Source organism: Hemiscyllium ocellatum, chromosome 46 (genome assembly GCF_020745735.1).
Source record: "Hemiscyllium ocellatum isolate sHemOce1 chromosome 46, sHemOce1.pat.X.cur, whole genome shotgun sequence".
NCBI lineage: Eukaryota > Metazoa > Chordata > Chondrichthyes > Orectolobiformes > Hemiscylliidae > Hemiscyllium > Hemiscyllium ocellatum.
Genome location: NC_083446.1, coordinates 5,493,963 through 5,517,334, shown reverse-complemented (window position 1 = coordinate 5,517,334; position 23,372 = coordinate 5,493,963). Strand labels below are relative to the sequence as shown.

The window sequence follows — 23,372 nt, the reverse complement described above, 5'->3', positions numbered from 1 at the left end:
AGCAGCGGATGCTGTAAAATTGCTGGCCTAGTCTGGCAGCAGGGGTGGAGAGAAATCAGAGGTAATGGTTGGTGATTTCTCTCCAGGGTTACCAGCAGATCCACTAAGGCTTTGCCAGCAATTTTCTGTATCAGAGATCAGAGTCACGTTCTGCAGCTTCCCCCCCCCCCCCCCCCCCAGCTCTGGTGAATATCCACAGGACAGTTGGATCAAACACAATGTCAAGAAAAGGGGGAAAAAAAAGTGTCTCTTTATTAATGTACAGAAGAAAAGTTGAAGAGTAAATAGAACAGCAAAATCTAGCCAGCGACCAAATCTTTTCCCTTCCCTGCCGTAAAAGGAACCCTAACCCCCACCCCCCCCTCCCAAATCGGTGCCAAAGTCCAGTCCTTGGGTCCAGGAGTCTCATTTCGTTATTGTGTTTCTGTAAGAGAAAAGGAGACTGTCAGATTCGCCCACAGTAACTGTCCTATCATGCTGCAGCAGTCCCTCACCACTGATACTGGGCCTCGACTTCATTTCCCCTTCCCCAGCCAGAGAGACCAAAGACCTAATCCCAGCCTTAAACAGATTCAATGAAGTAGTGTCCGCAGACTGTGGGGTGGAGGAGAAAGAATTGTACAGATTGACCAGCCTGAGTGGAGCAACGTCTCCTCTTCTAGGACTGAACCCCCACAGCGTGTTTAGGTAGCTCCCCCCCCTTCAGAATCCCAATCACCTCCCATTCTCCTGAACGTCAGGGGGCAATGGCCTAGTGGGATTTACGCTGAGCTGTGAACCCCTGGGGACCTAGGTTCAAATCCTGGCGCAGCAGATGGTGGGATTTGAATTCAATGAAAAAAATTTCTGGAATTACAAAGTCTAATGCTGACCATTGATGATCAGGAGAACCCATCTGCTTCCTCAATGTCCTTGAGGTTGCTATCCTTACCTGGTCTGGGCCTACAGGTGACTCCAGACCCACAGCAATGGGGCTAGCTCTTAACTGCTCCTCTGGGCAATTAGGGATGGGGCAATAAATGCTGAGCTCAGCCAGCGACACCCTCATCCCATGAATGAATGAATAAATTTGACACAGCCTCTCTCAGGGACCAGTCAAATAAACACCCAATGACCCTGTATCCGTCCTTAAAATATAATTCTTTCAGAAACAGAAAGATCGCAGCAGCAGCAGCCCTCCCTTGCCCCCAGCTCACGTACACGTTCATGCTCTTCCCGCTCCCACTGAGGACGATGTAGGGGGTTTTCTGTGCTTTCTGCTTCTCCTGCAGGAGGGCTACGGTTCCCAGCGGTGTGTCACTCGAACTCATCTTCCTCAGCAGCTAAAAACAAGCACAGAGTGGGGGTGAACACAAAGGGATGGTCTGCTGGACAGGCAGGTTGCAGTGGGCTTTCCGCAGCATGGGAAAAGGCCCTTCGGCCCGTCATGTCTGTACCAGCTGGCCACCGTCCATTTCAGTCTCCCCCCCCCCCCCCACCCCGGCCTTGTGCGCTGTGGTGCTTCAACAGCCCGTCTCAATATCCTTTCAGGCAGTGAGTTCCAGATCCCTCTGGGTGGAACAATTCCTCCTGCTCCTTCCCTTAAAGCTACACCACAGGGTCTTTTCCCTGGGGTGGGCGAGTCCAGAACTAGAGGGCGTAGGTTGAGGGCAAAGGTATAAAAGGGAACTAAGGGGCAACTTTTTCACACAGAGGGTGGTATGTGTGTGGAATGAGCTGCCAGAGGATGTGGTGGAGGCTGGTACAATTGCAACATTTAAAAGGCATCTGGGTGGGTATATGAATAGGAAGAGTTTGGAGGGATATGGGCTGGGCGCTGGCAAATGGGACTGGATTAGGTTGGGCTGGACGTCTCTATGAGAGAAGATCCCAAGCCTATTCAGCCTCCCTCCGTTGCTGAAATGTTCTAGCCAAGTTAACGTCCTGTTGGATCACCTCACCTTTTCCCTGCGTGATCCTATCCCAGGAAAGGGAGAGGGGCTGGTGGGGGGAAAAAAAAAAATCGGTGATGGTCACTGCTCGATCATACACACAACCACTGACAGACCCGTCCCCAATCCCAAAACCGATGACAGGCTTAGCAGCGATGCCTCAATCATATAGAGGAGGGGTGCTCGGGTCCAGACAGCTAGGGACAGTGTGTGCGTGCGCCTGCCCAGGAGGGGTGCAGAAGAGAAAACAGACATTCAGACTCACATGTTCCTCTTCTAGTTTCTTCATGCGTTTCTCAGTCTTCATTTTTCCCGATCCTTTTCCGTGGAACCGGTGGGACAACTGTCTGAATGCCTGGGTGTTTAAACATGACAACCGTGACTTTGGACGTGCACAGTGAAGCAGCGCGTACGTTCCAGCCCCACCCCCAGACAGAGCCGCTCCTTTCGCTCAGTACCCCACCGTTCAGCTGTTACTCCCTTCAGGGTGGCACAGTGCTGCCTCACAGCACCAGAGACCTGGGTTCAATTCCTGACTCAGGCAACTGTCTGTGTGGAGTTTGCACATTCTCCCAGTGTCCGCGTGGGTTTCCTCCGGGTGCTCTGGTTTCCTCCCACAGTCCAAAGATGTGCGGGTCAGGTGAATTGGCCATGCTAAATTGCCCGTAGTGTTAGGTAAAGGGGTATGGGTGGGTCGCGGTTCGGTGTGGACTTGTTGGGCCGAAGGGCCTGTTTCCACACTGTAAGTAATCTAATCTAATCTAAAACGGGTGGCTGCAGCGGGACACCATCGTCAGGATGCACTGCAACAATTCCTCTGGCAGCACCCACCGACCGTCCAGAAGAACAAGGGCAGTAGATTTTACTGCGACAGGAGGGTGTGGGGCTGGAAAAGCGCGGCAGATCGGGCAGCATCAGAGGAGCAGGAGAATTGACGTTTCGGGCACAGCAGCTCATTCCTTATGAAGGGCTTTTGCCCCAAATGTTGACTCTCCTGCTCCTTGGCCGCTGCCTGACCTGCTGTGCTTTCCCAGCAACACGCTCCTGACTCTGATCTCCAGCACCTGCAGTCCTCACTTTCGCCTGAATGCTACAGGAACACTACCTCCTGGCATATGGAAACGTTCCTTCAGAGTGTCAATCCTGGAAGCTCCCTAACAGTGTGGGCGTGGTTCAGCACACACGCCTTCATTGCTCACTCCCTTGAGTACAGGAGTTGGGATGTTATGTTGGGGTTGTACAGGACAGTGGTGAGGCCTGTGTCCAGTTCTGGTCTCCTTGTTACAGGAAGGATATTATTGAACTGGAGAGGGTTCAGAAGAGATTTACCAGGATGAGAACAGACTGTTTGAGATATGAAAGTACACAGCGAGGACATTTCTCACTGGATCGTCAGTGATTGAGGGGGTGACCTTATGGAGGTTTATAATATCATGAGGGGTATGCGTAGGTCATTTCCCCAGGGTGGGGGAATTCAATGCTATTTTTAAGTCAAAGGGAGAAAGCTTTAAAAAGGACATGAGGTACAAGTTTTTCTTTTTTTTTAAAACAGAGAGTGATTTGTGTGGAGGTTGCCAGAGGAAGTGGTGGGTCCGGGTACAATCAGAAAGTTTAAAAGACACTTGGATAAGGACATGAATAGGAAAGGGTTTGGAGGGATCTAGGCCAGGAGCAGGCAGTTTGGGATTGTGGGTCGGCATGGACTGGTTGGGCCGAAGGGTCTGTTTCCGTGCTGGATGACTCTACAGACTGCAATGGCTCATGATGGCATTCTCTGGGGACTGTAATAGCCAAATTATTATCCCACAAATTATTTTACTTTATTAATCAGGTTCTACATTGCTGAGGTTAGCAATGGCAGAACTGGGTAATGTTATGTTACACCAACAGAAAAAGCAGAGGGGGCTCGGGTTTGCAAAACCATCAGACAGGGAGCTTCATAAAACCAGGACTTTTCTCCATTTAACGTCAAAGGCAGAGTCGCGGTTCTGAAGGGACTTTCATCGCCTCAGGACATTCCAAAACATTTTACGACTGAGGAAGTATTGTCAAAGTGTGGTTGGTGCTGTCATGGGGCAGTGGATTTGCAAACAGCAAGAACATGCAGAGAATCTCCACTCAGTGACGTAACAACAGCCAGGGAAGGTTGGACTGGGCCCGGCTGTGGTTAGACAGCGCTGCGCGCTCTCAGCGCTGACAGCAGAGTTGTTGGCCTGGAGTGGGTTATGGGATGGGGTGTTTCTTTCCAAAAGCCCGGGACTGATGATATGCCTCCTACCTCTTTCGGGGTCAGCCTCCTTCCAGATTCATCCACGTAATCGATCTTCACGTCGGGCCGGTAAGCTTCCTTCTCCTTGAACTCCTGCGTGAAGCCGCGATATTCCTCCCTCCGACTGTACTTGTCATCTATTAACCTGGACCATTGCAGCACAATCAGACACACTAACCCGTACGGGGTGACCACAAGAACATACAAGTCTGTAAATATTGTCGGCGCCGAATATTTAGAATTAACAATTAGCTGGATTTGGACACAGGAGGGGACGACGAGGTTGTGCGTTAGGGGGAGGTGACCACAATCCAGGATCTCTCCTTCCTTCATGGTACAGGAGCAGGTCAGAGGCTGGGAGTCCTGCAGTGACTAACTCCCCAAAGCCTGTCCACCATCTACAAGCCACACGTCAGGAGGGTGAGGGGATATTTCTTACACCTGCCCTGGACGAGCGCAGCTCCGACAACACTGAAGCAGCTAGATACCGTTAACGACAAAGCAACCCCTGCTCCACTGGCACTCCAGCCGTCAACACCAACACTTACTCCGCCCACCCCCGACGCTCAGTCACGGCAGTGTGTACCATCTACAAGTTGGACTGCAGGAACTCCCCAAGGCAGTGACTCACCACCACTTCCTCAATGGGAGGGGGGGGGGGGAATGTCAGTGAGTGCTGACCAGGCCTGTGGGGTTTGTAATTCGTTCCCGGGAATGTGGGAGAAGTGCCCAGTCCAAACCCCTGACTCCCATTCCCCTCCCGTCCATGTCGATGGGTTACTCACATCTTGTCCTCGATGGCATAGACTGTTGAAGGGAGACTCTTCGCTGAGGAACGCACTCGGGCGACTTTCTGCATCGTGGTGTCGAGGAGACCTGGGACAGGATGGAGCCGGAGTTAGCAGGGTTCCTTGGTGGGGGGGGGGGGGGGGGGGGGGGGGGGGGAGTGTGTCTTTGTCCACAAGCGCGTGTCTGTCTCTGTCCGTGCATGCCTGTGTGTGTGTGTGTGTGTGTGTGTGCGCGCGTGTGTGTGCGTGTCCACAAGCGCGTGTCTGTCTCTGTCCGTGCATGCCTGTGTGTGTGTGTGTGTGTGTGTGTGCGCGCGCGTGTGTGTGCGTGTCCACAAGCGCGTGTCTGTCTCTGTCCGTGCGTGCCTTTGTGTGGGTGTGTGTCTGTCTGTCTCTGTCCGTGCGTGCCTGTGGGTGTGTGTGTGTGTCTGTCTCTGTCCATCAGCGCATGTCTGTCTCTGTCTGAGCGTGTGCGTGTGTGTGTGTCTGTCTCTGTCCGTGCGTGCCTGTGGGGGTGTGTGTGTGTGTCTGTCTGTGCGTGCCTGTCTGTGCGTCTCTCTGTCTCTGTCCGTGCGTGCCTGTGTGTGTGTGTGTGTGTGTGTGGGTGTGTGTGTGTGTGTCTCTGTCCGTGTGTGCCTGTGTGTGTGTGTGTGTGTGTGTGTGTGTGTGGGTGTCCGTGTGTGCCTGTGTGTGTGTGTGTGTGGGTGTCCGTGTGTGCCTGTGGGTGTGTGTGTCTCTGTCCGTGTGTGCCTGTCTGTGCGTCTCTCTGTCTCTGTCCGTGTGTGCCTGTGGGTGTGTGTGTGTGTGTGTCACACTGGAGGAGAGATCCTCCTTAACCCACACGCCCCGCTGCTGCTATATCCCCGTCTCCCTCCGAACTGCCCGCCCGTGACTTCACTCTCCGCGCGGTCAGCTTTTTGCTTCCAAGAGCTGCCCTGCTCCCTCCCTCCCAGCCTGCCATTTACCTTCTCTCTGCAACAACGGGCACAGAGTGCCCACCAGGAGGGGGGGGGGGGGGGGGGGGGGGGGGGGGGGGGAGGTATGGCTTCCCCTCCAACAATGCCCGACTGGCCAGCACCAGCGAGGAAGGGGGGTGGGTGGGAGACCCACGCAGCGTCGTGTGGCACATGAGACCGTTCAGCCCTACTGGGCTTGGCGGCAACTCCCCAACCATCCCAGTGCCCGTTGGCCCCGTCCTGTATTTCCCAAACCACACCCCCAATCCCCGCGAGACTGCTTCCACCGCCATGTCAGGCAGAGCGTTCCACATCCCAACAGCTCTGTGGGTTAGACACTCCCATCTCCCCCCATCCAATCGGTATCCCTCTGGACTTGGGGCTGTGTCTGTCTGCAGCGGGTCACCTCCACAGACCCACGTGAGCAGAGAAGGGGGCTGGTGGCACTCCCTGGTCGATGCACCTGCCTTTGTTCCTGCAGAGATGCAAAGCAGCTGCCAGGCCGCAGTTGACGATGGGTTCCTCATCCAGGATAGTGGTGGATGTGGCTGAGAACTGAAAGACAGAGAGAGAGAGAGAGAGAGAGGGAGAGAGAGAGAGGTGATGCATTTTGGGATAACTAACACAAGCGAGTAAACAGGTTTCTGCACTCTGTAACTCCATCCTTTGGTCCATACTGTGTAGATATCCTGACCAAATCTAGTCCCATTTGCCAGCATTTGCCCCATATCCCTCCAAACCCTTCCTGTTCATATACCCATCCAGATGCCTTTTAAATGTTGTCATTGAACCAGCCTCCACCACATCCTCTGGCAGCTCGTTTCATATATGCACCACCCTCTGTGTGAAAAAGTTACCCCTTATGTCCCTTTTAAATCTTACCCCTCTCACCTCTAGTTTTAGACTCCCATACCCTGGGAAGACTATTTTGACTCTTTACCCTATCCAAGCCCCTGATGATTTTACAAAAACTTTGATAAGGTCACCTCTCAACCTCTGACACTGGAGTGAAAATAGGCCCAGCCTATTCAGCCTCTCCCTGCAACTACCTGGCAACATCTTTGGACAGCTTTTCGGAATCCTTTCAAGTTCCACAATTTTCTGATAGCAGGGAGACCAGGATTGTGCGACTGCCCAGGCCCCCCTCAATAAGGGATCGATTCAACTCACCTCCGGCTGCTTCTTCTCCTCATCCAGGTTCACCGTACTCCAGCCCACTGTCTCGTCCCGGTCCAACTCCATCTCATCGTCCGATAGTTCCTTATTCTCCACTTCAAAATCCTGGACAGAGAGAGAGGGAGGGAGGGAGATGCTAGCGTTAGTCAAACACACCCCTCCGGGTCTATGCTCCTTCTCTTTTAACTGTGAAAATAGCTCCCTCCACACTGTCCCTCCCCTCATCAAACACTCCCCAGGACAGGGATAGCATGGGGTTACATACAGAGTAAAGCTCCCTCTACACTGTCCCCCCCATCAAACCCTCCCCAGGACAGGGGCAGCACAGGGTTAGATACAGAGTAAAGCTCACTCTACACTGTCCCCCATCAAACACTCCAGGACAGGGACAGCATGGGGTTAGATACAGAGTAAAGCTCTCTGTGCTATCCAGAATAAAATTCCCTCCGCACTATACTCACTCACCAGCAGCTCCTCCTGCTCCTCCCGGTTCCCAGCCAGCCCGTAAGTTGGGATTTCTCCAAGCGTCCGGCAGAATTCCGACGTGGCGTTGAAAACAATCAGGCCCTTTCTTTCCAATTCGTCAGCGTCCTCGTCCTTGCGGTCTGACTTCAGTTTCTTCGCAATGTCGACAACCTGACAGAGGAAGGATTCGGTTTACAGTCAGTGGGGGGAACGATCTCCCAAAGTTACCTGTGCTGCGACCCGACAGCGTGGAACCACGGCTCTGAACCCAGCCCCCGATTCCGAGACCGTGACTCCCTGGTTCTGCGAACATTCTTCCCACATCTAGCCCTGTCCAGTCCCATCGGGATCTTACTCCTTTCTATCAGATCCCCTCCCCCATCTTCTTCAGAATTCCAGTGAGTACAAGCCCAGTCGATCCAACCTTTCTTGATACCCAGGATGGCAGGACTGATGTATCACTGTGGTAAACCTTCACTGGCCTCCCTCAATAGTAAGAACGTCCTTCCTCAGACTGGGAGACCAAGCTACACACAATAGTCAAGGCCCTGTGTACCTGCACCATGACACCCCTCCTCCAATACTCAAATCCTCCTGCTATGAAGGCCAGCATGCCTCACTCTCAGCTGCACGTCTACGCCAAGCTTCAGAGACTGTTCCGCCATGACACCCAGGTCTCGTTACAGCTATATATCGGGAATATTTGGAACTCCTCCACCCCCCCCCCCCGCCCCCCGAGAGTACTGGATGAGAGTTAGTTGTACATTGTTAAGGATGGGTGAAGATGGGAACAGTGGAGCCAGAGGTGATACCAGTGCAGGGGCACAGACAGTAATGTGGTGGTGACCGGATGATGGAGGTGCAGAATTAGACCATTTACTAGAAGCTGCTTCACTTTTCTATCACAGTTGACGTTTCTCAACCCCACTCTCCTGCCTTCACCCTGTAACCCTTGATCGCTTTATCAGTCAAGAGCCTCTCTCTCTCTCTCGGTCTTAAATACAATCATTTGGCCTCTGCAGTAACCAGTTCCACACATTCCCCATCCTCTGGCTGAAGAAATTCCTCCTCATCTCTGTGCCAAAGGGTCACCCCTTCACAATCTCCAGTCTCTTCTCTTACAGAGACAGAGCTGTAGAGTTCAGAAACAGACCCTTCGGCCCAACTCGTCCATGTCGACCAGATAGCCTGAATTAATCAAATCCCATTTGCCAGCACCTGGCCCATATCCTTCCAAACCCTTCCTATTCATGTTCCTATCCAGACACCTTTTAAATGTTGTCATTGTACCAGCCCCCACCACTTCCTCTGGCAGCTCATTCCACACACGTACCACCCTCTGTGTGAAAAAGTTGCCCCTTAGGTCCCTTTTAGACCTTTCCCCTCTCATCCTAAACCTATGCCCTCTAGTTCTGAACTTCCCCCACCCCAGGGTAAAGACTTTGCCTATTTATCCTACCAATGCCCCCTCATGATTTTATAAACCTCTACAAGGTCACCCCTCAGCCTCCGTGCTCCAGGGAAAACAGCCCCAGCCTGTTCAGCCTCTTCCTATAGCTCAAACGGCGGCTCGGTGGTTAGCCCCGCTGCCTCACGGCACCAGGGTCCCAGGTTCGATTCCAGCCTCCGACGACTGTCTGTGTAGAGTTTACACATTCTCCCCGTGGCTGTGTGGGTTTCCTCTGGGTGCTCCAGTTTCCTCCCACAGTCCAAAGATGTGCAGGTTAGGGTGAACTGGTCGAGCTAAATTACCCACAGTGTTAGGTGCATTAGTCAGAGGGGAATGGGTCTGGGTGGGTTACTCTTCGGTGTGTTGGCGTGGGCTTGTTTCCACATTGTAGGGAATCTAATCTAATCTAACATCCTTGTCAATCTTTTCTCAACCCTTTCAAGTTTCACAACACCTTTCCTGTAGCAAGGTGAGCAGAACTGAACGCAGTTTTCCAAAGGTGGTCTGAGAAACATCACCTGCACCTCCACTCTATCCGGGTCTCTCAGTATTCTGAGAGTTGCAATCAGATCCCCCCCTCGTCCATCGAGTACAGACCCAGTCCTCAAACCCTCCTCACATGACAGGACCTTCATCCTGAGGGTCACTCTTGCAACCCCGCTGTGCGGAACCAGCACATCCCTCATTTGACACCACAAGCAGAACAGGCCTGCAGAGCGGGGATGAAGGGCTGAATGGCCGACTCGCAATGTGTATGTATCAAAGCCGTTGAGCCAGTGTATGTTGGTCCTGAGCCAGCTCAGTCCTGAGCGTTATCCTGCATGGGACTGGAGCAGTTCGCCACAAGAGGAACTTGAGCTGGTGTTCAGGTACTTTGGCTCGGGTACATAGGCAACCCGACTTTCCCCTCAGGGAGATCCCAGAACACTTCTGAGCTTTGGAGACGGTACAGCCCCTCTCTGACGGCCTCACCTTGTCAGACGCCTGTTTGTGGAGCTGTCTCAGGCGCCGCTGCTTTTCCAGCTGTTTCTGCAGCTCCATCTCGGCCTCGTCCTCCTCAATGGCCACCGGGGAGTCAGGGGCTCGGGCTTCATCTGGGGGCGAGAACACACCGTGCAGACAGGTCATGGTAGGTAGCCTTCCCCACACACCACCCCACCGAACTCAGCGCCGCACAGGGGGTCGGGGCGCTGAGGGGGGGGAGCCGCACAGAGGGGCGGGGGACTGAGGGGAGGGGGCACCGCACAGGGGTCGGGGCACTGAGGCGGGGGAGCCGCACAGAGGGTCGGGGCACTGAGGGGGGGCGCCACACAGTCAGGGGGTCGGGGCGCTAAGGGGGGGCGCCGCACAGAGGGTCGGGGCGCTGAGGGGGGGGAGCCGCACAGAGGGTCAGGGCGCTGAGGGGGCACCGCACAGAGGGTCGGGGCGCTGAGGGGGGGGGGGGGGGTGCCGCACAGAGGGTGGGGGCGCTGAGGGGGAGCACCGCACAGTCAGAGGGTCGGGGCGCTGAGGTAGGGCCATACAATTGGAGGGTGAAATCCGGCCACCAAGAGGATTTGGAAACTGAGATGAGACATTTTACAACAAAAAAAAAGAGGTCATAGTCTCATACAAAACAGACGCTTCGGCCCAACCCGTCCATGCTGACCAAACATCCTAATTGAATCCAGTCCCATTTGCCAGCATTTGGTCCATATCCCTCTAAACCCTTCCTATTCATGTCCTCATCCAAATGCCTTTTAAATGTTGTCATTGTACCAGCCTCCACCACTTCCTCTGGCAGCTCATTCCATACACGTCCCACCCTCTGTGTGAAAACGTTGCCCCTTAGGTCTCTTTCAACCTTGTCCCCTCTCACCTTAAACCTACACCCTTTAGGTTTGGACTCGCCCAACCTAATGGTGCCAGGGTTGGAGGCAGATGTAGCTCAGTGACCAGAGGGATGGTGGTGGGGAGGGGGCACATTTCTGACGCTCACGGAGGGGAAAATGGAGGAGACCAGCCAGGAGTGGAGGGGGTGCTCTCCTACAGGTGAGGAGGTGGGTTACAGGGACGATAACGACGAGGGTTTACAGTGAAAGCCAAGTGCCTCCCATCGCTCTCCCCATTCGGACCTACCGTCACTGATGTCCATGTTTTCCACACGCATGTCGTCCGACACAGACTGTACCTCTGGGGCGGCTGCCTCTGCTTGCTCGGTGTTGCCTTCTGCCTCTGCCTCTGCCTCACCGTGGAACTTCCACCCTCGGCCACGTTCCCTGTCAAAGACGACAGACGCGTCAGAGTAAATACCTCACACCTTCCCAGGAGTTGGGATCCTTACACTCGCCTTCGAATTGGAAGCTGCCCTGGGTAATATCACCGGACAAGTAATCCACAGGTTAATGCTCAGGGATGTGGGTTCAAACCCCACTGTGACAGCTCCTGGAACTTGAACTAAATTAGCAAATGCTCATCCGAGTGACGGTGACTCCAAAACCACGAGACACAGGAGCAGAAATTAGGCCATTCGGCCCATCGAGTCTGCTCAGCTGTTCAATCATGGCTGATACGTTTCTCGACCCCATTCTCCCACCTTCTCCCCATAAACCTTGACCCCAATTAACCTCTCTGTTTCAGTCTTAAATATACTCAATGACCTGACCCCACAGCCTTCTGTAACTGTGAATTCCCCAGATTCCCCACTCTCTGGCTAAAGAAGTTTCTCCTTATCTCTGCTCCAAAGGGTCTTCCCTTTACTCTAAGGCTGTTGCCCTTGGGTCCTAGTCTCCTATTGGTCGGAGAGACATCTTCCCAACATCCACTTTGACCAGGTCATTCAGTATTCAATTAGATCCCTCCTCATCCTTCTGAACTCCAGTCAGTAATGTCCGAGATTGCGCGAACCTTAAGCACGATTAGTGTCAAACTCCACCTGACCCTCGAGGGAAGAATATCTTTTGGGAGGCGATAGCCTAGAGGTATTATCACTGGACTGTTAAAAGCAGAGACCCCGGTGATGCACTGGGGACCTGGGTTCGAGCCCCACTACGACAGATGGTGGAATCGGAATTCAAATCGGGCCAGGAAAAACCCATCTGGTTCACTCATGTCCCTTGAGGGAAGGAAACTGCTGTCCTTGTCTGGTCTGGGCCTACTCGTGACTCCTGACCCCACAGCGACGTGTTTGACTCTTCACTGTCCCTCTGGGCAATTAGAGCCATAGCGAGGCACAGCACGGAAACAGACCCTTCGGTCCAACTGGTCCGTGCTGACCAGATATCCCAACCCAATCTAGTCCCATATCCCTCTAAACCCTTCCTATTCATTCACCCAGCTGCCTCTTAAATGTTGCAATTGTACCAGCCTCCACCACATCCTCTGGCAGCTCATTCCATACACGTACCACCCTCTGTGTGAAAAAGTTGCCCCTTAGGTGTCTTTTATATCTTTCCCCTCTCACCTTAGACCTATGCCCCTTTAGCTCTGGACTCCCCCACCCTGGAGAAAATACCTTCTCTATTAGGGACGGGCAACAAATGCCGGGCGCGGCCCTCATGCTGCGATGTTAAAAACTGCCCGGCGGGCCTGTAAGTTGCCGTACAGCCAGAAACAATGAGGTCTGAAACGGGCGGGTGACTTACTCGGTTTGAGGAGAAATTAGGGATGGGTGGGAAATGGCCCCAATTGGGTGAGGAAACAGGCCACAGGGGAGCGGGAGAGTGGCCGGAGCCCGGGAGCTCACCTGGAGCCGTAGTCGGTGACCGTGCTCTCGTGGCCCTGGATGAGGAGGTGGTCCGCTTTCAGCCTGGTTTCCTTCTTCCGTATCTTCTTCACTCTCCGCTTCGTTTTCTTGAACGTGACCTGCGAGAGAGAGAGAGAGAGAGAGAGAGATAAAAGAACACACAGGTCGCACCGTCTCCGCCCCCAGCGAGAGTCGGCGGCTGCCCGGAACCATCCCCCACCTCACCCGAGCCGACTCCACCGGCCTCACCATCTCCTCCTCGGTGTAGAATTCCGAAGCCAGCTTCAGCTGCGGCATGTCGAGAGTCTGCGCCTGGCTCCGGAGGGTCTCCCGGATCTGCTGCAGCTCCTTTTCCCACGATCCGTCGGCGGTCCCTCCGGCCTCCAGCTTAAACGACTTCTTCCTCTCCCCATCAATCTCCTCGTCGTACTTCGACAGGATGGACTTCCCTTTAAACTTGACAACAACAACAACAACAATAACATTTAAAAACTAGGGGTGGCTCAGTGGTTGGCCCTGCTGCCTCACAGCGTCAGGGACCAGGATTCGATCCCACCCTCGGGCGACTGTCTGTGTCAAGTTTGCACATTCTCCCCGTGTCTGTACGGTTTGCTCCAGGTGCTCCGGTTTCCTCCCACACTCCAGGGATGTGCAGGTTAGGGTGGATTGGCCGTGCTAAATTGCCCCATAGTGTCCAGGGATGTGCAGGTTAGGGTGGATTGGCCGTGCTAAATTGCCCCATAGTGTCCAGGGATGTGCAGGTTAGGGTGGATTGGCCGTGCTAAATTGTCCCATAGTGCCCAGGGATGTGCAGGTTAGGGTGGATTGGCCGTGCTAAATTGTCCCATAGTGCCCAGGGATGTGCAGGTTAGAGTGGATTGGCCATGCTAAATTGTCCCATAGTGCCCAGGGATGTGCAGGTTAGGGTGGATTGGCCGTGCTATATTGTCCCATAGTGCCCAGGGATGTGCAGGTTAGGGTGGATTGGCCGTGCTATATTGTCCCATAGTGCCCAGGGATGTGCAGGTTAGGGTGGATTGGCCGTGCTATATTGTCCCATAGTGCCCAGGGATGTGCAGGTTAAGGTGGATTGGCCGTGCTAAATTGTCCCATAGTGCCCAGGGATGTGCAGGTTAGGGTGGATTGGCCGTGCTAAATTGTCCCATAGTGCCCAGGGATGTGCAGGTTAGGTGCATTAGTCAGGGGGAAGATGTCGAGTAACAGATTCGCGGAATGGGTCAGTGTGGACTTGTTGGGCACACTGTCGGGATTCTAAACAAATCAATCTGCCCCCGGTCACAGCCAACCCACAGGGAGGCCCCCTTACCCCCTACCTACACTAACCCCCTCACCGAGGTAGGTGGACCGCCTCGGGTGCGACCCTCTCCCACTGGGAGGGCGTGCGCTGGAACCCACCACTGCCATGTCGTCCACGCTCTCCTCCTCCTCGTAGGGCTTGTAGTCGGGTTTCTTCTTCTTGTGCTCCACGTTCTTGTCGGCTCGCTCCTTGTCCAGGATGTTCACGTTGACAAGGACATCGTCCTCCTCATCCAGGACCCCTGAGAGGGGAGGGAGGGTGTGGGGGTGGACAGAAAGGTGCAAGAAATGGGTCACGTCGCACGCCCTCTATCCCGCGCTCTCAGCGGGAGGGGAGCCCCCAACTCTGCCCCATCCCTCGCTCCCAAATCCCCCCCAGGCGTCTATCAACAACCCTCCGCAAATCTCTCCACTTCTGAAGCCGCCAGACACTCTCCCGCCGTCTGAATGAACCATCGAAACAAAAAGAATCTGTTCATCTCTCTCCCCATTCTTCAGACGGTCACCTTCGAAATATTCCTGCTCCTTGTCCACTCGACGTGTTTTTTTTAAAAATTTCATCCCTGATAGCCCTCAGAATGCTGCAGTCTCATCACCGGCTGTTTCTCAGGAGGCCATTCAGCCCCTTCCCATCATTCCGTTACCTCCGGCGCCGGGACTCGAGCAAACTGCTTACCCGGTGAAAGTCTCTTTCCGACAGCAACTCTCAGGGGGTTCCGAGGTGACGGATTCTCACATGCCCGTGCGCGACGGTGCACACCCCCAACACTGACCCAGCTGCTTTAACTCTTAACAAAGGCCAAGGTGGCCACTTACCTTTGTCCTTCAGGGTGAGCACCACGGACTGTCCTTCTGTGAAGGCCTCGATATCATGTTGCACCGTCAGTCCCTTCAGGTCCCGGGATGTGTAGGCAGACTTGAAAATGACAAGGAGGGAGGGTGTGGGAGAGTTAGCAGTTGACACGACGCGACCACCCGGTCCCTCCTGGGATGCTCGAAGCCCGACTGCCCCGCTGTCGCAGAGCCTAGCTGGTGTACGCTGCCATTTTTAAACGTACTCTCAGCGTGAGGGCATCGCTGCCTGGGCCCAGCATTCAGTGCCCATACCTAATTGCCCAGAGGACAATTGAGACTCAGCCACGTTGTGGTGGGTCTAGAGTCACCTGTAGACCCTCCCTTCCCTGAAGGACATTAGCGAACCAGATGGGCTTTTCCCCACAATCAACAATGGATTCATTACACTCTTCATTCCCAATTTCTTTTATTTTTAAATTTGAGTTGGAACATAGGTCTCCAGAACATGACCTGGGTCTCTGGATTAATAGTCCAGATTCGAGTGGTGCTGGAAAAGCACAGGAGGTCAGGCAGCATCCGAGGAGCGGGAAAATAGGCGTTTCGGGCAAAAGCCCTTCATCCTCGGATGCTGCCTGACCTGCTGTGCTTTTCCAGCACCACTCTAATTTAGATTCTGATCTCCAGCATCTGCACCTCTCTGGATTTATAGCCGAGTGACAATGCCACTAGGACGTCACCTCCCCCCCATATCAAGAGCGACTCTTCGCCCCTGCCACTAGCTCAGGCCTGTTCACACTCAGAAACGACGAGTGAACTCTCAGCATACCAGAGCACACAACTGCGCTGAAATCAGACCAGACCCATCGCGTTAACGCTGTTTCTCTCTCTCGGCACTGATGCTGCCAGGTGTTTCCTTGTTGGGTTCAGATTTCCAACAATCCCCGCCGCCATATTTTACTATTATTCTCAGAGCTTCGGTGAGGCCATGTCTGGAATACCGAGAGCGGAGCTGCTCTTCCTTACTCAAAGGAAGAGGTATTGGCCACAGAGAAGGGGAAGGGTCCGTGGCGTGGTGCTGACAGCACTGAGCTGTTCCTGCCACTGGTGTGGTCACTTAAGGGAACATCTTCAGCTTGGCTCTGGGTGAGCCAGTCTGGGCAAGAGGGCCCATGAAGCACATCCAACCAAACGGCAGCTCACCAGCTGTTTGGGCAAATGTGGTCAGATACAGGGTAAGGCTCCCTCTACACTGTCCCCCATCAAACACTCCCCAGGACAGGGACAGCATGGGGTTAGATACAGGGTAAGGCTCCCTCTACACTGTCCCCCATCAAACACTCCCCAGGACAGGGACAGCACAGGGTTAGATACAGGGTAAAGCTCCCTCTACACTGTCCCCCATCAAACACTCCCCAGGACAGGGACAGCACGGGGTTAGATACAGAGTGAAGTTCTCTTGACACTGTCCCCCATCAAACACCCCCCAGGGCAGAGACTGCGCGGGGTTAGATACAGAGTGAAGTTCCCTCTACACCGCCCCTATTGAACACTCCTAGGGCAGGGCCAGCACAGGGTTGGAGACTGACCCCTCCCATTCATTTATTCTTCACAGGCACATCCACCAATCACAAGATAAAGCGATTGCTCACTCACCACATGGACCCCAGCCCTGTCCAGCCCAGTTTATGACGTACAGAGATGGTGTGTGGATCATCATCTCCTCACCGTACGACGGCTATCCACCCATTTAACTGACATCCAGCATTACCCTCATTCGTTTTAAGAAACTGGGCTCATCCAGACAGAGAGCCAACAACATCCTCCCCTGGGAAGCACCGAGCGTCCCCTCACCTGTCTCTTGGTTTGCATCTCCTCCTCAATGAGATCACTGATGCCAAACTCTTCATCCATTTCCTCCAGAAGCTTGGCCTGTGTGCAATGGGCACAGTTAATCAGATGAGCACACTGTTCGGCGCAGTCAACAACCCGGATTTAACACAGTGGGGCTCCTTCCCTGTCTGCACCCTCACACGCAAGGGTCAAAATCCCTCGTCTTGTCAGCTGAGAATTTCTGAGGAGTTTCTGGAGGAAGGCAGAGCTTCCAGAGTGGGAGACAGTGGCTGAGTGATCATGAACAACCACGATATTCTGGGGACCGTCAAATCCCACCGCCAAAGCTGATCTGCGTCACGCTGACCATACCCAATACTGTAAAATCACAGAATATCTACAGTGTGGAAACAGGCCATTCAGCCCAACAAGTCCACATCGACTCTTCCGCATCGGAAGAGCAACCCACCGAGGTCCATTCCCCAATACTTACCCCTAAATAATCCACCCTAACCTGCACATCCCTGGGCACTATGGGACAATTCAGCATGGCCAATCCACCCTAACCTGCACATCCCTGGGCACTATGGGGCAATTCAGCATGGCCAATCCACCCTAACCTGCACATCCCTGGGCACTATGGGACAATTTAGCATGGCCAATCCACCCTAACCTGCACATTTTTGGACTGAGAGAGGAAACCCAGAGCACCCGGCGGAAACCCCACACAGACCCGAGGAGAATGTGCAAACTCCACACAGACAGTCGCCCCAGACTGGGATTGAACCCGGGTCCCTGGCGCGGTGAGGCAGTAGTGCTAACCACAGAGTCACCATGCCACCCTGTAATGGCTGAGGTACAGTCTACACTCGGGTGACCTTTTGGTGCCAGTGCCTGTTGAGCCCGATGTTGGTTTTACGTTCGCGGACACATGGGGGCAGCGCGGAGGGAGGTGCAAGTCCCTGCTTACCCTCTTCTCGGCCATCTCCTTCTCCCTCTGCAGTTTCCTGCTCTTCTCCACCCAGGCCATGGCATCATCCAGCCAGCCATCATCATCGCCGAGAGATTTCACTTTCCTGCACCGCAGAGAGACACAGACAGAGAGGAGTAAGTCAAAACGTGCAACTCAGACAATCTCCTCTCATTAACTGGTTCCCCACACAACACAGCCCCGCCCATTCCTCACCCCCTGGAGTACCTGGCTGGAGACAAAAAAAAACTGCAGATTTTGGGATCAAAGGTAGACAGGCAGGAGGCTGGAGGAACACAGCAAGGCAGGCAGCGTCAGGAGGCTGGGGGAACACAGCAAGGCAGGCAGCGTCAGGAGGGATAGGCAGGAGGCTGGGGGAACACAGCAAGGCAGGCAGCGTCAGGAGGGATAGGCAGGAGGCTGGGGGAACACAGCAAGGCAGGCAGCATCAGGAGGGACAGGCAGGAGGCTGGGGGAAACAGCAAGGCAGGCAGCATCAGGAGGCTGGCGGAACACAGCAAGGCAGGGAGCATCAGGAGGGACAGGCAGGAGGCTGGGGAACACAGCAAGGCAGGCAGCATCAGGAGGCTGGAGGAACACAGCAAGGCAGGCAGCATCAGGTGGTGGAGAAGTCAACATTTTGGGGTAACCCTTCTTCAGGAGTGGGGTTGAATATAAGGGGGAACTGCAGATAAAGGGGGTGGTGGGAGGGGCAGTGTTTAAGGATGATGTGTTGGATGCAGAGACTGCTGGGATGGTAGGTGAGGTGAGGACAAGGGGCACTCTGTCTTCATTGTGTTTGGAGCAGGCGGGTAGAAACGCTGAAGTACCTGGCAGCGGTGAGCTGCCTTCTTGGACCGCTGTAGTGCCTCAACATGGGGTGGTTACACCCACAGCTCTAGGAGGAGAGGGGAGCTCCATGGTTTGGACCCGGCGACACTGATGAAGTGGCCTATACCCTTCCACGTCAGGGGTGGTGTGTGCGCTGGGAGGGGACCTTCCAGTTGCTGGTGTTCCCATCGATCTACCCTCCGGATGGGGAGAATGGTGGGCCTGAAGAAGCCTTCCTCAATTGTGGCAGAGCATCGTGCAGACACTGTGCACCAGCTGGTGGAGGCAGGGAATTTGTACAGAGTGCCAATCGAGGCTGGGGAGTTGGAGAGGGGGAGGAGGGCTGCTGCTTTGTCCAGGATGGTGTCAAGCTTCTCGAGAGTTGCTGGAGTCGCACTTATCCAACAAGGGCAATGAATGCTTTGCAATGCCCTATCCAAAAATGGATAAACAAACGTACTGCAGCCTGATAGCACGACAGTTTTATTTTTGATTCATTCGTGGGCTTCTCTGGCTGGGCCCAGCATTTACTGCCCCGTCCCTAGTTGCCCCTTGAGAAGGGGGAAGGGGGGGCGAGCTGGCTTGTTGAACCGCTGCAGTCCACCTGCTGTGGGTTGACCCTCAATGTCACAGGGGAGGGAATTCCAGGACTCTGACACACTTCCAAGTCGGGATGGTGAGGGGCTCGGAGGGGAACTTGCAGGGGGGTGGTGTTCCCATGTATCTGCCGCCCCTCTCCTTCTAGATGGAAGTGGTGGGGGGTTTGGAAGGGGCTGCCTGAGGATCGATGGGGGAGTTGCTGCAGGGCTTCTTGTAAAGGGTACACACTGCTGCTACTGAGCGTCGGTGGGGGAGAGAGTGGATGCTTGTGGATGTGGTGGGAACTGCTTTGTCCCAGGTGGGACAGATAAAAGCTCGATTCCTGATGAAGGGCTTTTGCCCAAAACGTCGATTTTCCTGCCCCGCGGATGCTGCATGAACTGCTGCGCTTTTCCAGCACCACTCTGATCTCGTATCAGCTCAGCTAGCTGAATAGCGAACATGCACTTCGGAGCGAAACAGACTAAACATTCCGATTCCCCCTCCAGCCTGGAGAGGACCTTGCACTTCCCTCCCTCCCCTTCCCGCCAGAAGGTGGAAGTCAACGGAACCCACTTCAGAGAGAAAAGAATGCCAAGGAAACAGATGGAGAAGGAGTAGACGAGAACCCGAGACAGAGCACCAATGCCATGCTAAACCCACAATCACAGCTGCATAACTGTCAGCACCTCAGTGAGAAACATTCCTGGAAGTCCCATTCAGGCTCCCCCTTCCTCATCTGCTCGCTCTGCAATAGCCCAGAGGAACTCCCAGCTGGGATAGGGTCCGGGGAGATGGGGTGTGTGTGTGGAAGCTAATTATAGTACTCCAGGAAACTAGCTTCAAATCTCACTGCTGGAACTTATCCACACGGTGGGTGGGTTTCACAGGTGCTGAGATACAGCATTACACCCAGAGATTTCACAAGTTTTGGTACATTTCTATCAAGTCTTTTCTTTCCCTGACAGGATGTTCTGCTATAACACAACAGTTATAGTCCTCTACACCCTCGCACTATGGAAAACCTCGATAGAAAATTGCGCTGTCGAAGATCACTAACAGAAAACCGCCAATCCTGTTCAGTGGAAAGTTAGCATTATCCAAACGGCATCCACAATTCATCAATCGCGGTATGGCCAATTCGTGCTGACAAAATGTGTGTTATAGCGGAACAATCCATCCAGGGTCCCACCAGGGGCTGGCTAGGAGCAGCTCAGTTCCCAGGGACACAGGGTAACCAAGGGTCTCGCACGTGACCTACCCCAGCTTCTGATTCAGGAGGCGTTTCTCCTTCAGGGCAGCAAGTTTCACCCGAATGTCCTCCTGCTGCTTCATGGCGATGGGGTTAATGGCTGGGACCACAACTGGGTCCTCTTTCGTTCCAGCCTCAGCTGCAGAGAGACAGAGTGAGAGAATGTGTTACCACAGCAACTCCCTACGTCACCAGCCAACACTACCCTCCCCTCTTCTGGTACAGTCATTGCTGATGCGTGGAAATCCCCGAGGGTAGCAGTCGCATAGCAAGATCCCATAGACTGTCAGTGACCTGATGGAGAACATCATAATTGCGGGGAGTGGGGATTCTCCGCACCGCCAGAGGTCCGTTACTGTGAAAGGGGTCTCACCTAAAACACCCCCCCCCCTGCTCCCACACCACCTCAGGGCATCCAAGATGATGGCCCCCAAGCCTCTGGAGCAAGGACTTGACATGACCCCCTAGTCCAGAGGTGAGGCACTGCTGCCTTCTGAGATGTGGAACCGTCAACTTTAAATCCAAAGGAGAAGGCAAAAAGGTTATGTCTGATGTTAGTTCGGACTGTGAGACACTCGCTCCGTTTTCAAATCCTCACAGCAACGTCGGGATCTGAAAAACAAGTGGCCTCCTCTCCTCTAGAGGGCTTTTCCAACCCCAAAGATGGCACCTACCTCACCTTCATTCTCTCACAGCACAGGGGGCCATTTACGGCCAGTGCAGGTCCGACTTTGAAAGAGCAATTCAGTTAATCCCAGCATTCCCTCCCCCACCCACCCACAGCCCTACAATCAGGGCTCTTTAAGGTCAATCATTTATCCAGCCGGATAAAATTCCCACAGAATCTGCTCCCAACCCCCTTTCAATAGCACATCCCAGTTCCCAACGACTCTCCACATGAAAATAAAAGTTTCATTTCTCACTCTTTACTGGTTCGCTTCAGCCTGCATCCCGAGGGGCTGACCCTATTGCCAGTAGAACTAATCTTTCAGTGCTAGCCCTGATTGCAAGCAAATCTAACCTCTCCCCTCCACCCTCTGTTGTTGTTGTTGGAAGAGCCCCCAGTTCTCCAGGTCACTGAAGTCTCTCGTAGCCCTGGTTCAATTCTGGCTCCACATATCATACTGAACCCGTCTCGCTACACAGCAGTGTGGCTTTAAGAAGAAAGTGGACTCACTCTTTTTCGAGTCATTTACTTCCAGTGGTTTGAGCCCGAGTTTGGCTCTCAGCTTGCTGGGGAGAACAAAGAAGAGTTAGATCGGAACACTTTACGTTTCGATAAACGCCGGTCACATCCTGGGACGTCCCCAAATGTCTCACGGCCAATCAAGTAATTCTAAAGCGCGCCAGGCTGCCAATCCAGGCACAGCAAGTTCTTACAAATAAGGATATCACGACCACCCGGGTCAGCTGACTCCCAGATGCTGGGTGGCGAGTGAAAACTACTCCCTAAGGACACAGAGTTAACCTCCCTGTTTTGATTCCCATGGCCGTGGATTTTTTTTAAACAATAGGGAAGATTGAACCTCAGTTTAGTGTAACAGTCTCATGCTCCCTCGGCGCTGACCCGCCGACAGCGCCGCGCTCCCTCGGCCACGGCACTCCAGAAGAACAGCCCACCACCCCCGCCCTGTGCCTCTGATGCTGCCATGACCACCAGCACAGACCGACAGGACTGTGACAGCTGCAAATTCACTCACTTCGTCTCTTCGATGCTCAGTGAGGCGCTCGCACCTCCGGACTTGGTTCCAGGAGCTGAAGGCAAGAACAACGGGAAAGTTTGAAGAGGGTTACTGGGCACACAGCAAAATCCCAATCGCTGACCACCACCACCTACACCCACAATTCACCTGGAATCCCTGGGGCAATCGGCCAGAGTACTGCTGCAGGGACACACCCACACTGCACTGGCACACCCCTTCCTGCTGCTGCTGCTGACCAGAAAGACCCGCACCCGCCTCCTGGTGCCCAACCCCTCACCTGGAGGCACTATATCTGGGTCAAATTCACTCCAATGGTGTGTGGGAAGGGGATACCTTGTCCTGGCACCTCTTAGGAGGAGAGACTCCGATCCCTCGTCTCCCCCGCCCCCCTCACAACCCTTGGCATCCCAAGTGTAAACCTCAACCTCGTCCCCGGTGAGGGAGAAGAGTCTCTGACCCCAGTCCTCACCCCGTCTCGGGGTGGGGGAGGAGGAAGAGTCTCTGATGCCGACCCTGGCTCCTGCAGACAACTCAACCCTGACCACTCAGCCCGCCAGACTCTGGCGCCAACGCCCGCCCGGTCTGTGGGGGAGAGGTCGAGACTCTGACGTTTCCCCCCACCACCCAGGGGTGGGGTAGAGCAGAGAAGAGACTCCGACCCCCCCCAAGCCTTGCTCGGTCCCAGGCTCCCTGCAGAACCCCCAAGCCCCCTACGCTTCCCCGTCCACCCGAGGGGTGTCCCCCCACCAGTCTCTGACCTACCAGCCTCCTCGGTCTTCTCCTTCTTGGGGCGGCGCTCCGGCTGGCTGTCAGTGCCCGGTGTGGGTGGGGGTCTCTTGTCCCGGTCCCGGTCCCTGTCCCGGTGACGGCGGCCCTCCCTCTCCCGGCTGCCCCCCCTCTGTTTGCGCTCCTTGTGTTTGTGCTTCTTGTGGCGGCCGGACTCTTCCCCTCCCCCTCCCCCCCCTCTCCCTCTCCCTGTGCTTCTTGGAGGACCCCATTGTCTCCCCTTCCCCTTCCCCCCCACCCACTCCCCTGGCCCCTCCCCCCACCCACTGGGGCTCTGAGTGCAGCTGGGGGGCGCGCGTGCGCACTAGGTGGGGGAGGGCGCGCGCCTAGTCAGCAGCCGTTGGGCGCGCGCTCTGCCCAGACTGGGAAGCACACCCGCGGGGCGAGGGCGGGCGCGCGCTCTGGGCTCCGGTTGCGCGCACCTGACGGGAGGTGGGGGGGGCACGCCCACTCGAGCTGGGAGGGCGTCGGGAGCGCGCACTAACACCCTGACGTCCCTAGAAAGCGCGCGGGGGCGCACCCGTATGGGGGGTGGCGCGCCTCCCGGGAT

At 54.7% G+C, this 23,372-nt stretch overlaps 1 protein-coding gene across 1 annotated transcript; it reads right to left on the bottom strand.

The window, feature by feature from the left end:
• Window positions 1-226: 226 nt before the first annotated feature.
• On the bottom strand, window positions 227-23,034 carry sart1 (spliceosome associated factor 1, recruiter of U4/U6.U5 tri-snRNP). Its single transcript, XM_060855686.1, is given in 21 exon segments — window positions 227-424; window positions 1,201-1,322; window positions 2,197-2,286; window positions 4,210-4,345; window positions 4,986-5,076; window positions 6,412-6,499; window positions 7,115-7,225; window positions 7,586-7,756; window positions 10,008-10,129; window positions 11,154-11,293; window positions 12,760-12,878; window positions 13,009-13,215; window positions 14,176-14,318; window positions 14,893-14,992; window positions 16,723-16,800; window positions 17,672-17,777; window positions 20,343-20,472; window positions 21,511-21,566; window positions 22,034-22,088; window positions 22,799-22,998; window positions 23,000-23,034. Coding segments are annotated over 21 exon segments (2,319 nt in total). The 3' UTR covers window positions 227-405.
• Window positions 23,035-23,372: the final 338 nt, after the last annotated feature.